We start from the raw sequence: 12943 nt of genomic DNA, 5'->3' as shown, positions 1-12943 counted from the left end.
ATGCACACTTGAAATGTGGTAGTATTACTAACTATACTTGTGCTTGTAACTTACCTCTTACATACCTGTGTATATGCCAGTTGTTCTAGTGGATGGCAGAAAGACAGATTTATGATACAAAGTAGATTTCTAATGTTTCACTTCAAAGCAAAGAAAACTGCTTCTCCCAGGACATACAAAAATATTTCGCTACAGAGAACTCATCTGACAGAAGTGTTGGTTGAAGCGTTCTCAGATGTCTTTCAGTCTTGATTTGGACTGAGGGAATCAAAGGTGCTAAAACACCAGAGTCTAAAAGCCTGCTTTGCCTTCAGAGAATACTTGATCTCTGCTCCCCTTGTTGTGGACTTCTCTGAGGCAAACACAGTCCAAGCTGTGCTTAGCCATTTGGGCTCACATCCACTTTTCCTATTTTATTTTTTCTCAACAGCTATTTCTAAGAGGTTAGAAACAATGTTTGCACATCTTAAGCAATTTACAGGTGATGTAGTTCTTACTGATCCTAAAGGAATGTAACACTGTTGCTTTAAAGATCATATTTCAGATAAGTCTACTTAAAACTTAAATTCTATTCACTTCTGTATCAGAGTTTAGGTCCCAAACTCACAGCAAAAACAAATTGCCGGTATGAAATTGAGTGGGTTACTGAATACGCCTGTCACAGGGATTACCTGGAGAGTAAGGACTGTCTTCTGACTAATGAGCAACATGATATCTCCATTGATTTAAGACCACTTACTCAATTTCCTGGTAAGCTCACTATTTTTCTTTTGTGTTCGTGGTTGTTACTAACCAGTTTTGCAGTTCCATGTTTAGGGACAGGAAAAATGTGTAGATATTTGGAGTTTCATGTCTGTTCCAATGCACGTTACAACACTTTTCTGTTTGTTATTTATTCAGATTATGTCACACCATATCTAGCCAAAGATGACAAGGAGGAGTATTACTTTTACTTGAATGTATGTGGGAAAACCACTGCAGGTAACTGCAAGGACGGCACAGGATACATTTCATCTTGCCAAGTAAAACCTTCGAGTAAACAGCGAAAAGTGGCAGGAAGATTTCAGAACCAAACACTAAGGTGTGTAAATGCTCTTTAGTCCTTCTAACTGATCTGATTTGATTGATCTTTGTTTCCTACTTTGGTGCTCTTATTTGTCATGTAATCAATACTTGACACAAAATGCAAGTATTTCTCCTCATTTTTGGTAGAAAAACTTTATACCAGCATAGCGTTAGCAAATAGAGGAGCCAATGAGGTTGGCAGAGGCTGTTGTCTAGACAGGAGGAGACTTCCACTGACTTTTTTGTCAGAATTGCAGATTGTCCTGTACTGCCTCGTGCACTCCTTGAGTTTTCTGTGTCAAGTGGCAGCAGAAGAAGCTGGTTCTCAAGGGGCATATGTGGACAATAGTTTGCATGAGATTGTAAAGCAGAGATTAATTCACCTAGATATGATCTTCCATTTTTATCTGTAAGCGTTTGATCTTTTAGGAAGTAGGATTTCCTTCACCTGCAAAAATAGCCACACAATAAACTAATGAGAATACATATTTCACCACACCTAGAGTAGCATTAGAGCATTCTTTAAACTCTCTAGAAATTAATGAAAAGTGACCAGAAAACTCAGTGGATGCAAGCCTTTGTTGCAGTAGAAATGTCAGTATTAATGTTGAACAAGCATTTGTTTTCTCTTAGAGTGAGGAAATCGGTGAATAAACAAGAGTGTGGTTTCTGTTATGTGAAGAACACTGCGTGATTGTGTCTGATCCCATGTTTCTATCTAAAACTGACTTTTTACTCAGATACTCAGATGGGGATCTCACTTTAACTTACCCGAATGGGGATGCATGTAGTTCTGGCTTTCAGAGAATGACTGTCATAAACTTCGAGTGCAATGAAACAGCAGGTGAGTTTAACAAGCTGTGATAGCTCTGCTCAGTGTTTGACTTCTGTGTTTGCTAGTAGACCTTATACTCAAAGGAATGCTTGCTTTGAGCCACAGCTAACATAAGAAATAAATATTGTTACAGTAAGCACTAATTTCTGTTGGCTGGCAGGATTGTTTTGTGCTGTGTAGTAGCACTGCTAGTCTGAATTTACACTGAAGATTGAGAAGGCAGGGGTGTGAAAGAGTCTGTTTTCTTAGCCAATAGTAAAATACCACAAACACAAGTCCTGTGCAGCAAATAGGTTTGTTTTTTTTTAAATCTTCCTTGCTCATTGCTAGTCATTAAGTCTCCTTGCTAATTTACTTCCCCCACTCAAAACCTTACATCTGTTTATCTATTTTCAACATTAAGGTAATGATGGTAAAGGAACTCCAGTATTCACTGGTGAAGTGGACTGCACCTACTTTTTTACTTGGGATACAAAATATGCATGTGTTAAAGAGAAAAAAGATCTCCTTTGCAGAGTTACTGATGAAAGAAAACACTATGACTTGTCACCTCTTACCCGCAGTTCAGGTATGGCAATTAAAATTAGCTTTCAGTTACTTTTCTGATGCAATTCTTTAGCTGAACATCAGTTAGCTTTTGCTGTTCTTAGTGAATTTCTGCAATGCTGTTGTTTGCTTCTCTCATCCCAAAAGCTAGGATGAGGCCTTTTGCGTGCTGGGAATGCTCTGAAGGAGAGATCATCCCACAGATGTGGTTCTTCTATAATAAGAGGCATTTTGGCATGGGGAGGCGAGAACAATTTAAGCCAGATGAACTGTTCTTAACTACCCTCTGTATTTCAGAGTTAGCCCAGAACTGGGAAGCTGTGGACAGTAGCTTTTCAGAGTTAGAAAGGAAACATTACTACATCAATGTCTGCCATGAAGTGTGGAAGAGAGGAGGAGCTTCCAGCTGTCCAGATGGTGCTGCTGTTTGCTCTGTAGGTGAGTCAGGGGTTTTGTTTGGTGGTGTTTCTGAAGTTTTTTTTATTAATTCTTTTTTAAGGCTCTGAAGGCTTGGCACTTCCTCTGCAAGTGAAATTGGCTGCCATGAGTGCATTGAGTTATTTAAAGAAACAGAAGTTAGGAGCATGTTTGTCTCGTGCTCTCAAAGACTCTAGAAGAAATAATTCAAGTAGCCTTTTCTAACAAAGGAACTCTGGGAGTTGTAGCATGGTTTAAGTGAGGTAAAAATGCACTCCTAAGGATAGACTGTCTTTATAACTAGACAAATGGAAAGGCTTACTATCTTAATAGTCTAAGCTTTACTTCTTTTCGGAGAAATGAATGTGATGTATTTATTATCTTTACAGATAAGGAAAACAAGAGTAAGAATCTTGGAACATTTGTATCTTCTCCTATAAAGGTTGGAGAAAATATCCAACTTATCTATTCAAATGGAGACAGCTGTGGTCCTAACAAAAAAATCAAAACTGTCATCACTCTGAGGTGCAGACCAGGTGAGAACATCCACACCCTGTTCTCTGATCCAGCTAAAAACTGAAGGTCATATGATAAGCCCAGACATGAGTGCTACATACTAGCATGTGCTTCTGTCTTTTATCTCTTCCTTTGCAGAAGATGGAAGCTTGTAGTTTGTTTACTAGAGTGATAACAATGTAATTGTAGGTATTTAGTTTTATTTAGTTCTATTTACCTTTTACACAACTACTCTTTGAAGCTGCACAAAGCAGTTTCTTTCCCTTGATGGGAAAGACTGGTTATGAATGGAGATCAGATACTTTAACTTCCAATAAAGTATCCAATAAGGATGGCTTGTATCTAAACAGCTGACAGTTGTGTAAAGCAGAAACACTTGCAGAAGTTAATGTTATTCACTACCTCTCAATAAAAATAATTTACTCCTTTGTAATAAAATACCAGGTTTGTGTATCAAAGTAGACATTTTTTCAAATACTGTGATAGTACTCAGGAACAGATTGAGCACTGCATCTTCTGGGCTAAACTTTTATTTTGGGGAGAAGGATGCAAAGACTTTGTGAAAAAAATTTTGGTTCTATTTTCAGAGAAGTTATGTTTTAACAGTTAGTCTTGGTCTGCTCTTAGGGAGAAGCTAGTGTTCTTAGAGTTAAATTCCTAGTTCCTGTTGGCAGCCTGGCTGTCTGTATGTGTAACTCGTTGCTCTTGTGATACCAGGTGATCTAGAAAGTGCTCCCATCTTGATGTCTGAGACTAAGTGTTCATATGCATTTGATTGGTATACTGCTGCTGCGTGTGTCCTGTCTAAAACTGAAGGAGATAACTGTCAAGTCTCTGACCCTCAGGCAGGTATGTATTTCTGTTCAGCAAATTGAAAGGTCGTGAGGGATAGAACTTGTGCCTCAACACTGAGTCATTTTGATACTCAAGAGCAAAGTGAGTTCAGCCTAACTTTAGGCACCCTCAGTTTTAAGTACATGCATGTGGAAGATTAGAACAGCATGAGCTTAATATTCCCCTAGTATGTGTAAGAAAATAGATGTAATGTGTATTTCACTGTAGTAAATGTCTCTATAAGAAAGTATGCTTTTAGTATGTTTATTTTGTTTCTGGAACAGTAATTACATAGAAGGAGGCTTATTCAGGGTGAGGTGAATTAGCTGTGTGACTGGCAGAATCAAAACCTGTGAGAGATGGCAGGACAAAATTGAACTGATAAAGTTTATTCCTTCCTAATTAGGCTTCTCTTTTGATTTATCACCTCTGACCAAGAAAAATGACCACTATATAGTTAATGCTAAAGAATACTTGTTTTACATAAACATCTGCGGCAGCGTGCCTGATGAACTGTGTCACACAAAATCGGCAGCGTGCCAAGTAACGCAAAGGTGAGTAACTCTAGTTCTGTTGTCTGTAATAGAAGATGTCTTGTTGCGTGATGTGTTGTCTGTGTGCAACACATGAACAATTTGCATGCAAAATAATTAATGTGCTGCCTGTAATAGGTTTTGGTAATTTACATGTAATTTGCAGTAGTTACACTGCCAGCTGTTTCAAGCAAAGTGCACAGATGTGTAATCTTGCTTACAACTAGCTTTTGAGGTAGAATGTACCCATTGCTCCCCCTTATGTTTTCCATAGGGACTGTAAACTGTAGATTAACTGCTCCAGTTGTATTAAGCCAACCTACAATCCAGAGATTAGGGTCATCTGTATTCCACAGGCTGGCCTAAAGAAGCGCTGCTGTGCTTGGGATGAGTAGTGGCTGCCTTATGCAGAGGTGAAGCCTAGAACTTGGGTGTTGCACCATATGGCCTCAAGTTGTGCCAGTGGAGATTTAGATTAGATATTGGGAAAATTTTCTTCATAGAAAGAGTTTTCAAGCATTGAAACAGGCTGCCCAGGGAAGGGGTGGAGTTGCTATCTCTGGAAGTGTTCAAAAAATGTGTGGATGTGGACTTGAGGACATGGTGTAATAGTGAACATGATAATGGTGCTAGGTTGACGATTGGACTTGATGATCTTGAAAATCTTTTCCAACCTTAACTATTCTGTGATTTCCATTACTAAAACTGCTGCGCCCAGTGTGTACTTCTGCTCTGACAGTATCTTCTACAAACTATGACTGAGATAGTATCTGTACATTTCAGGTTCCAGGTCAGCCTGTTGTCAGAGGTATACTGTACTTGAGTTGTCTCTGAGTTACTCTCCAGCCAAGGATAGTTGACTGCAGACCCTAAAAATGTTCTCCAGAGGAAGGTGACCAAGCTGGGTTTGATAGAGCCACTGTTAAGTCAGAGTAAAGAAACACTCCTGAACCAAAGCCAATACTTAGCTGAGAACTGTTGTGCAGTTCTGGGCCTTCACTGCACACAGGTAGTTGTATGAGACCAGTTTGAGCCCAGCATTAGGGTGTCTGCGGTTTGCATTCTACTTTGGAGAATGAGAACTTGATTTTTTTTGGTCACTCGTTTAGAGAAGGGAGTGTTAAACTTGTCTGGATATCTAAGGAATATACATTCCTTAGGAAAAGGAAATTACCTTTTCAAAGAACAACACCTGTTCATGTTTTATGTTTACTTTTGGCAGCAACCTATTCATCCCAGCTCACTGAGGTCTAATCAACCTTATTTAATTATTATGTCTTATTATGGTATCTTCTATAAACTTACCTGTGTGGTTACTATTTTAAGACCTCTCTTAGACAGAATTAATTTCTGTTCAGTCTTAAAACACACTTTTTCTTTTCCAGTAAGGATAAGTTTTGGAGTCTTGGACTGCCCAGTTCCAAACTTTCATATTATGATGGCCTGATTCAGTTGACCTACAAAAATGGTACAGCATACAATGATGAGAAGAAAACACAGCGATCTACCCTTATAACTTTCCTGTGTGACCGTGATGCTGGAATAGGTCAGCCTGAATATCAGGTAAAAAGTTCTATACGAATAAAGGAAGGCTGTCCATCCCAAAATACTGGCAATAATTGCTGCTAGGTCAGTACAAGCAGAGCTTTATGTATGGAAATATCCAATATTTATAAAGCAGACTAAAAGAAATAGTTATTTCTCTTGGTATGTCCGACTCTTGTCGCAGCCATAAAGCTTACCTTGATCACTGAATAGTAAGCTGTTTACCTGTATCTGGATTCCTACTTCACTCTTAACTTTCCTGTGGTCTCTGGGCCATGTAATTATTAGTGCTTTTGACTGTCTTGTGTTTCTAGCTGACAAAAAGAAAATTGAATGAGAAGTAACGAGTGGGTAGGACTGTGTTCTTGTAACACAGCAGACGGCAGTTACATTGCTCTGCTTCTGTTATTTTGGGAAAGAGTATTTTTGGTGACACAGCAGATGACAATATCTATAACAGGACAGATCTACACAAATTGGTCTGAAAAGGTATATCCCAAAACCAAGAGCAAATAATAGGCTTAGCATATAAAGGAATAGTGAGTCGCAGTGTTCTGTGTGGAAAGACTCACAGACCTATTCTGCTGACTTCTAGGTAGAAGATAATTATACCTACAACTTCAGGTGGTACACTGAATATGCTTGTCCTGAAATGCCCCTGGAATGTGTTGTGACTGATCCCAACACCATGGACCAATATGACTTGTCAAGGTAAGAAAGTAACATGCAACATAACTTGGCTGTTCTAGTTTAGTGTTCTGGGTGATAGCATCGGATAAAGTTGATTTTCTGTGTAGACAGCACTAGAAACTTCATCTTATTGTGACAGTCTTAACTGTAAGTATGTTGAAATGAAGACAGTATTTCCCTCTAGTAAGTTGACTTGCCTCCTAAGATGAAAGTTTTACTTTTTGGGATGGTTTTGCTTATGAAAACTTACTGCCTTGTCAACTGTGCTCTACTTCCCCAGAGCATTCTTTCTAATTGTAGCACTTAAACATGAGGGGGAAAAATTACTTTTAAATGCCTTATGGTGACTCTGTTTCTTGAGACTGACAGATCAAGCTAAAGAGACTACGAAAAATATGTATACTTAGAGCAGAACTTTCTCTTCCTGCTCAGATTAGCAAAATCTGAGAAGAGAGGTGAAAATTGGTATGCCATGGATAATTCAAGACCAAATGAACTCAAGAAGTACTACATAAATGTCTGTCGACCACTGATTGCTGTCCCAGGATGTGACCGGCGAGCATCTGTCTGTCAGATGAAATATAGGCATGATTCTGTGAGTAGCCTTTCCACCTCAGAGCTGGTTTGCCACCTAAGTGACATTAAGGGGTATACAAGACAGAAACATGAATTCTGGCTTCTTGTCCAAAATGGTACTTGGTGTCCATAATGGTGGCATAATCATAGCAGAATGGTAGACCTCCTATCCTCCTCTTTGAAGACTAAAGCTTTAATTTTTACAAGTGTACCAGTGTCGTGTTTAACATGCACGATTCTTTGCCCTGTGTTGCAGAGGCAGACAAACTGCATCTCTCCTATATGAGTTGCTGGGGTCTCAGAGACTGTTTGCATTGCTTTAGAAACAGGCTGTTCTTCTGGATATTTTATTTTGCTTCTGGCTTGTTTTAGATTGAACTGTGGAAAAAAGTGTGTTTAAAGATTTTTTTGTCACCTCCACCTTCTCTCCTGAACTTTCTTTAGATCTAAGGAGTAGATTATGCAGCTGTTGCCAAGCAAATAAAAAAAAAAAAAGGGAGGGTGATGGTTATGGACTTCTGTGTTTCCCTGAAGTGTAACAACTAGTCATGAGACTGATAACAGCTGAAAGGCTGAATGAACACTTTACCCACAGCCTGACTCCAGTGCTACTCAAGAGCTGTAAGGAAAGTTGAACTAGAGGCTTATCAAGCTGTCCTAATTCCATGTTTAAAACACCTTCCCTCCATACTGTTGAAGAGGATGTCTGAGTGACTGAAGCTGGTCATGACCACCATGGCACATGAGTTAATTGTTGCTAGTTCCCTGTGCTTGTGATAGTCCTTGTTGCATAAGGCTGTGTGCTTCACACATGGAGACACTCAAGGACTTCATGACTTCATTGCTTAAGACACTGGAGTAAGAAGTGAGAACATTGTGTCAATCTAAATGCAGAGTTTTTAAAAAAAGGCAGAAGTCTGTGGACACAGCTGTTTTGGAGGTGTATTTTTCTGTTTGTTGCTGCTACTAAAAGTAGCTTCCTAAAATAGGAGACAGCAGTTATCTTGAAGAAGTGAAGATTACTTTGGATCTTGATAGTAACACTTATTGTTTTCTGCTAGTGATTTTTAGGCTTTGCTAAGCATGGCAGATCCCTAAGGTCAATGTTGAGAACACCTGGAGGTTTCCGCATACCATACTTCAAAAAGCTGTACAAGTAAAATTCTACCTACTGCATGAGACGTAGGCCTCCCTAAATTCCTAAGCTGTGTAGCTCATGAGATGAAGATTGCTTTTGTGAAGCACTGCAAGCACCTTCTTGTACTAAAAATAAGAACAACAAAGATCAAACCATACCTGCTTCTGTAGGTTGTCTTAAATATTTGAAACTTGAATACAGAATGGGAGAGAAATGTGGGGGTATCTCTACACCTTTGTTATTTTCAAAACTCTCAACATAACCTTCTGTATACAAGAATATTGTAGTAGGAATTTTCCTTTTGATTGTATCTATAACTCCTCACTTGAGTTTAGAATTGCTGACATGCTTTGCTTTACTTCTAGGTTTCTTACTCTGAAGTCACCTCCATTAGCAACCTTGGTGTTGCCAGCAAAGGACTAGTAATTGAAAGACCTGGACATGTTTCTCTAACCTATGAAGATGGCTCTGTGTGCATCAATGCTGATGGAAAGAAAACTACTTTTACCACCACCATCCACTTTGTCTGTTCCAGGGGCACTCTTGTAAGGACAAATGATCTTTTAGTTATTACTTCACTGTAGTAGGTTTTCCATCCTTTAACATGAAACCACATGAAGATGTGCAGTATGTAGCAGATTCGTGACAAGGGAAACTTCTTGGGGATTTAAAACAGATGTAAAAATGAAGCTGATGAAGGTGCTGGAGAAGAACATCTCTCAGACTGAGTATTTTATCTTAAGCAATAACTAAATAAAAACTTAGCAGCCTTGGTTGACAGTCATATTTCAGACTAGTCTAATTAGTATGAAAACTACACAGGGATTTAAAACTGAGGAGTTACTTACAAATATTGTGGACTGTCTTAAGGAGAAGAATATTGTAAGGTGAATCTTCAGGCTTAGGTTCTGCATCCTCTGTAGATTTTTAATTGTAGGACTCATAAATCTGATGTTTTTGCTGATACAACTCCACATGAAGTTTAGACTGAGAGGATCATTAGACTTGCCCTTCCTGGTTTTGTGAATCTGCAGTTTTTAACTCCCCTTACTCACCTGTTGTTTAGACCAAGAGGTGTGGTGAAAAATCTGTGACTTTGAGTGGTTATGAACTTGGTTCAAAATAAATAGGGGGGAGGGAAGCAGGGGGGAATTGTGTGCATTTGTAGTGAAGTCTTTTAGAAGAATCTGATGGTTCCCGAGTGGTATCTCAAACATGAGAAAATGTTGACTGTTGCACTTATTCTGGTCTTCTCTCTGCAATCTATTTCCAGAGTAGCAGCCCACGGTTTATCGCTATTCTGGATTGTGTGGCCACTTTCATATGGGAAACTGAGGCTGCTTGTCCAATCAAGGAAACAAAAGATGATTCACAGGTGAGAAAGGAAGAACGTAAATGGTATTTGTAGCCTCAACATCCTATTTCCTTCTAACATTCCTGATTATTATGTTTAAATGACTTTTGAAGAAAACTGACTACAGTGAAGTCTTAGGTCATGACTGAGTCTTGTGATACCTTCTTACTTTCTTTTTGAAGTGTTCCTGAAATGTGTAACCTCTGACCAAAGTATTCATGTGCTTTCTCTTGAGAACAGTTTACTTGCTCTAGCACTGAATGTTCCATTCCCTTACAATGTTACTGGTCAAACTGAGTCTTTATGTAAGGGTGTATGTATATATTGTCCTTGTTTTATACAGATCAGCAAAGGAGACTTTTGTTTTTCCATACTAAACTATCCAGTTGATTCTACTTTACACTTCTCAACATAAACACATTAGTGTGGAACAACCCTCAGTTAAAATTTTCTTTCTCTTAGCTAACCTGATAGATCTGTTAAATTCCACATTAATATGATGGTATGTGGCTGATGTCAGTGGACAAAAAGAACTGAATAAATGTGCAAAGGAATTGAATGAAGTGTTGATACTGCCCGAGCTGTATCGGGATTGACCAAATTAAGTTGCTCATTGGTATGCAGGCTAGGAATATGTGTAAATCGCTGCTTTGGTTCTTGAAAAAAGTTAGAGGTAAAACTTTAACGAAAGAAATGCAGAAGGAGAAAATAATTGTTATAATTTTTTTTTCCAGTCCTGCACTGTGCGAGATCCAAACACTGGCTTTTTGTTCAATCTGCAACCGTTAGCTTCTGAAAAGGGCTATGTGGCTACTGGCGGTGGGAAGAATTTCTTGGTAAGGATTTCAACTGTACAGCCTGTTGCTTATGGATGCTAGTTTTGCATTTTTTTTTTGGTCTTGCTTAGTGAGCAAGTGGAGCTGTGACTCAGTCCTTTATGAAATATGAGTTGGCAAGAAAGCACTGTGCTTGAGGGCAGGAATGGAAGATAACTTCATTCATCTCAGATGGTCTTAAAAGCATTGAACTTCTGGTTCTTAGCAAACAAAAGGTAGCCATGCTTTTCAGGCTATGTGGGATTTTGCCCTTATGGATTCTGATGCCAATTTATCTGTTGATGCTGAAGAAATTGATAGGGTAAGCCTAGAAAGGGATTTATCTGTCCATATCAGTGTTTTTAATGCAATCTGCATGTATCAGTAGTCCTAGGCTGTCAGAAATACTGCCATAGTAGTATCTTTCTTAGTCTGAGAATAAACTTGCTGAGCCACATCCTGCACTTCTAGTGGGGAGAATTTGTGGACCCCATAAGCTGAAAATTGAGAATATTGTTACTGTATTATAGTTGAAATGTCTGTCATTTCGAGACTGCAAGACAACTGTGTTGTTTGAAAAGGTTATTGACAAGCAAGTTTTACTGATATAGAAATGGCTATGTGAATCTAATTTCTGCAGTTAATACTATGTACGTCCACATGTTTTCAAAACTTTTAGCTAAACATTTGTGGATCCATGCCAGATTGTGGTAAAATTGATGGCAAAACAGCTGCTGGATGTGAAGTAGAAAATCTGACATCGGTGAGGCTGGTGGAATTGGACAAAACCCTGTATCTATCCAGTGAAGGGTTTCTAACTCTTACCTACAGAGGTCCTCTTCGTGTGGAATCAGGTGAGTTCAGGAAATATGCAGTAGAAATCAATTGTCATATTGTACAAACTTTGTGTGAGTCTGCATTCCTTTGTCAACATACTGAAGTCTATTTGGCTTGGTGTTAGTTGCTTCAATAAACTAGCTCATATGGAAATTTTAGAAGAAATAAAATCATGCAAAATGGTAATGGCTCTGTTTTCAGTAATTCATGTACATTTCAAAACTACACAAAAGAGACTAAATACAGTATATATGTTACTTTTTTCTTACTGAGCAGATGAAAAATACTGGTCCTTGTAAGGAGAAATGGATAGTCAAATTGGAAAAACAAGCAAAATAAACTTGGACTCTTTTTCTAAGTGAAGTAATAGATTTAAGCTTCAGTTTTGTTAATAATGTTCTCTAAAGTTGTTCATATCTGAAAGGTCACTTTTTAGTAAGTATATACTCTTTTGCATGGAATTGCTTAAATAAGTGCTCTGGTACTTCATGTATGCCTACTTTATGAATTTAAGTCTCATTTGCAGGTAAGACTAATGAAAAATGTATATCTAACTTTTAGATTTTATATGCTCTCCAATTGTACTGAAACTGAGCTTCATAGAAAGGAACAGGACATGTTAATAGCAGAAGGTTTTGGGAAAACTGGGTTTTGGATTGAGGAATCTTAATTGCTTCTGCATCTGTACAAATTGCTATGGTGATATCTCTTATTTTCCGAATTGTGACATTTTCCATAACTAATATGCAACAGGAAATGAGTGATTGAGCTCCTGTGTATTTTGCTTTGAGAGCAATCTGTCATTTTGATAACACAAATGGTGTTGACAGGTTTGGATGACAAATACTATTCCCTGACATAACTCTTATAATTTCTTGAGAACTAAACAGAACTTAACATATACTGCTTAGATAGTATAATTGTATTATTGGTTCACCAGTACCACCAACCTCTAAATGACATCACACATAGGAAAACTTTGGGTCTGGAGGTTTTGTTTCTTCGAATATGTTGAAGACCCAGGGAACACAGTTCAGTGACAGAAGTTATGTTCTTGAAATGTGTCAAGGCATTTTGGTGTCCTATTTGGAGAGGCAGTTGTGGCTGCTAGGCAATTTATCATAGCTTTCTAAAGAAGGCTTGCATATTTACAGCTAAAACCCCATAAAATATAAGGTAGTGTTTTCCTTGAAGCAGTGAGTAAAAAGAAACCATTAGAAAATTTTGAAATCAGTTGTCAGC

General features: G+C 38.3%; 1 protein-coding gene across 1 annotated transcript in view; it reads left to right on the top strand.

Moving 5' to 3' along the window:
- IGF2R (insulin like growth factor 2 receptor) overlaps positions 1-12943 on the top strand; it is a 54414-nt gene that overhangs the window by 17462 nt on the left and 24009 nt on the right. Inside the window, exons 8-22 of the mRNA XM_050314277.1 lie at positions 588-750; positions 901-1081; positions 1806-1909; positions 2304-2468; positions 2744-2884; positions 3253-3399; positions 4097-4228; positions 4620-4767; positions 6132-6309; positions 6887-7002; positions 7414-7576; positions 9061-9240; positions 9969-10070; positions 10784-10885; positions 11544-11718. Coding sequence (XP_050170234.1) covers positions 588-750; positions 901-1081; positions 1806-1909; positions 2304-2468; positions 2744-2884; positions 3253-3399; positions 4097-4228; positions 4620-4767; positions 6132-6309; positions 6887-7002; positions 7414-7576; positions 9061-9240; positions 9969-10070; positions 10784-10885; positions 11544-11718 — 2197 coding nt within the window. The remainder of the gene's footprint in view (positions 1-587; positions 751-900; positions 1082-1805; positions 1910-2303; positions 2469-2743; positions 2885-3252; positions 3400-4096; positions 4229-4619; positions 4768-6131; positions 6310-6886; positions 7003-7413; positions 7577-9060; positions 9241-9968; positions 10071-10783; positions 10886-11543; positions 11719-12943) is intronic.

This window comes from Myiozetetes cayanensis, unplaced genomic scaffold, assembly GCF_022539395.1.
Source record: "Myiozetetes cayanensis isolate MyiCay16 unplaced genomic scaffold, myiCay2020 scf2-11, whole genome shotgun sequence".
In the NCBI taxonomy this organism is placed as follows: domain Eukaryota; kingdom Metazoa; phylum Chordata; class Aves; order Passeriformes; family Tyrannidae; genus Myiozetetes; species Myiozetetes cayanensis.
Note: the sequence above shows the minus strand (reverse complement) of the source record. Positions and strands in the feature narration are given on the sequence as shown.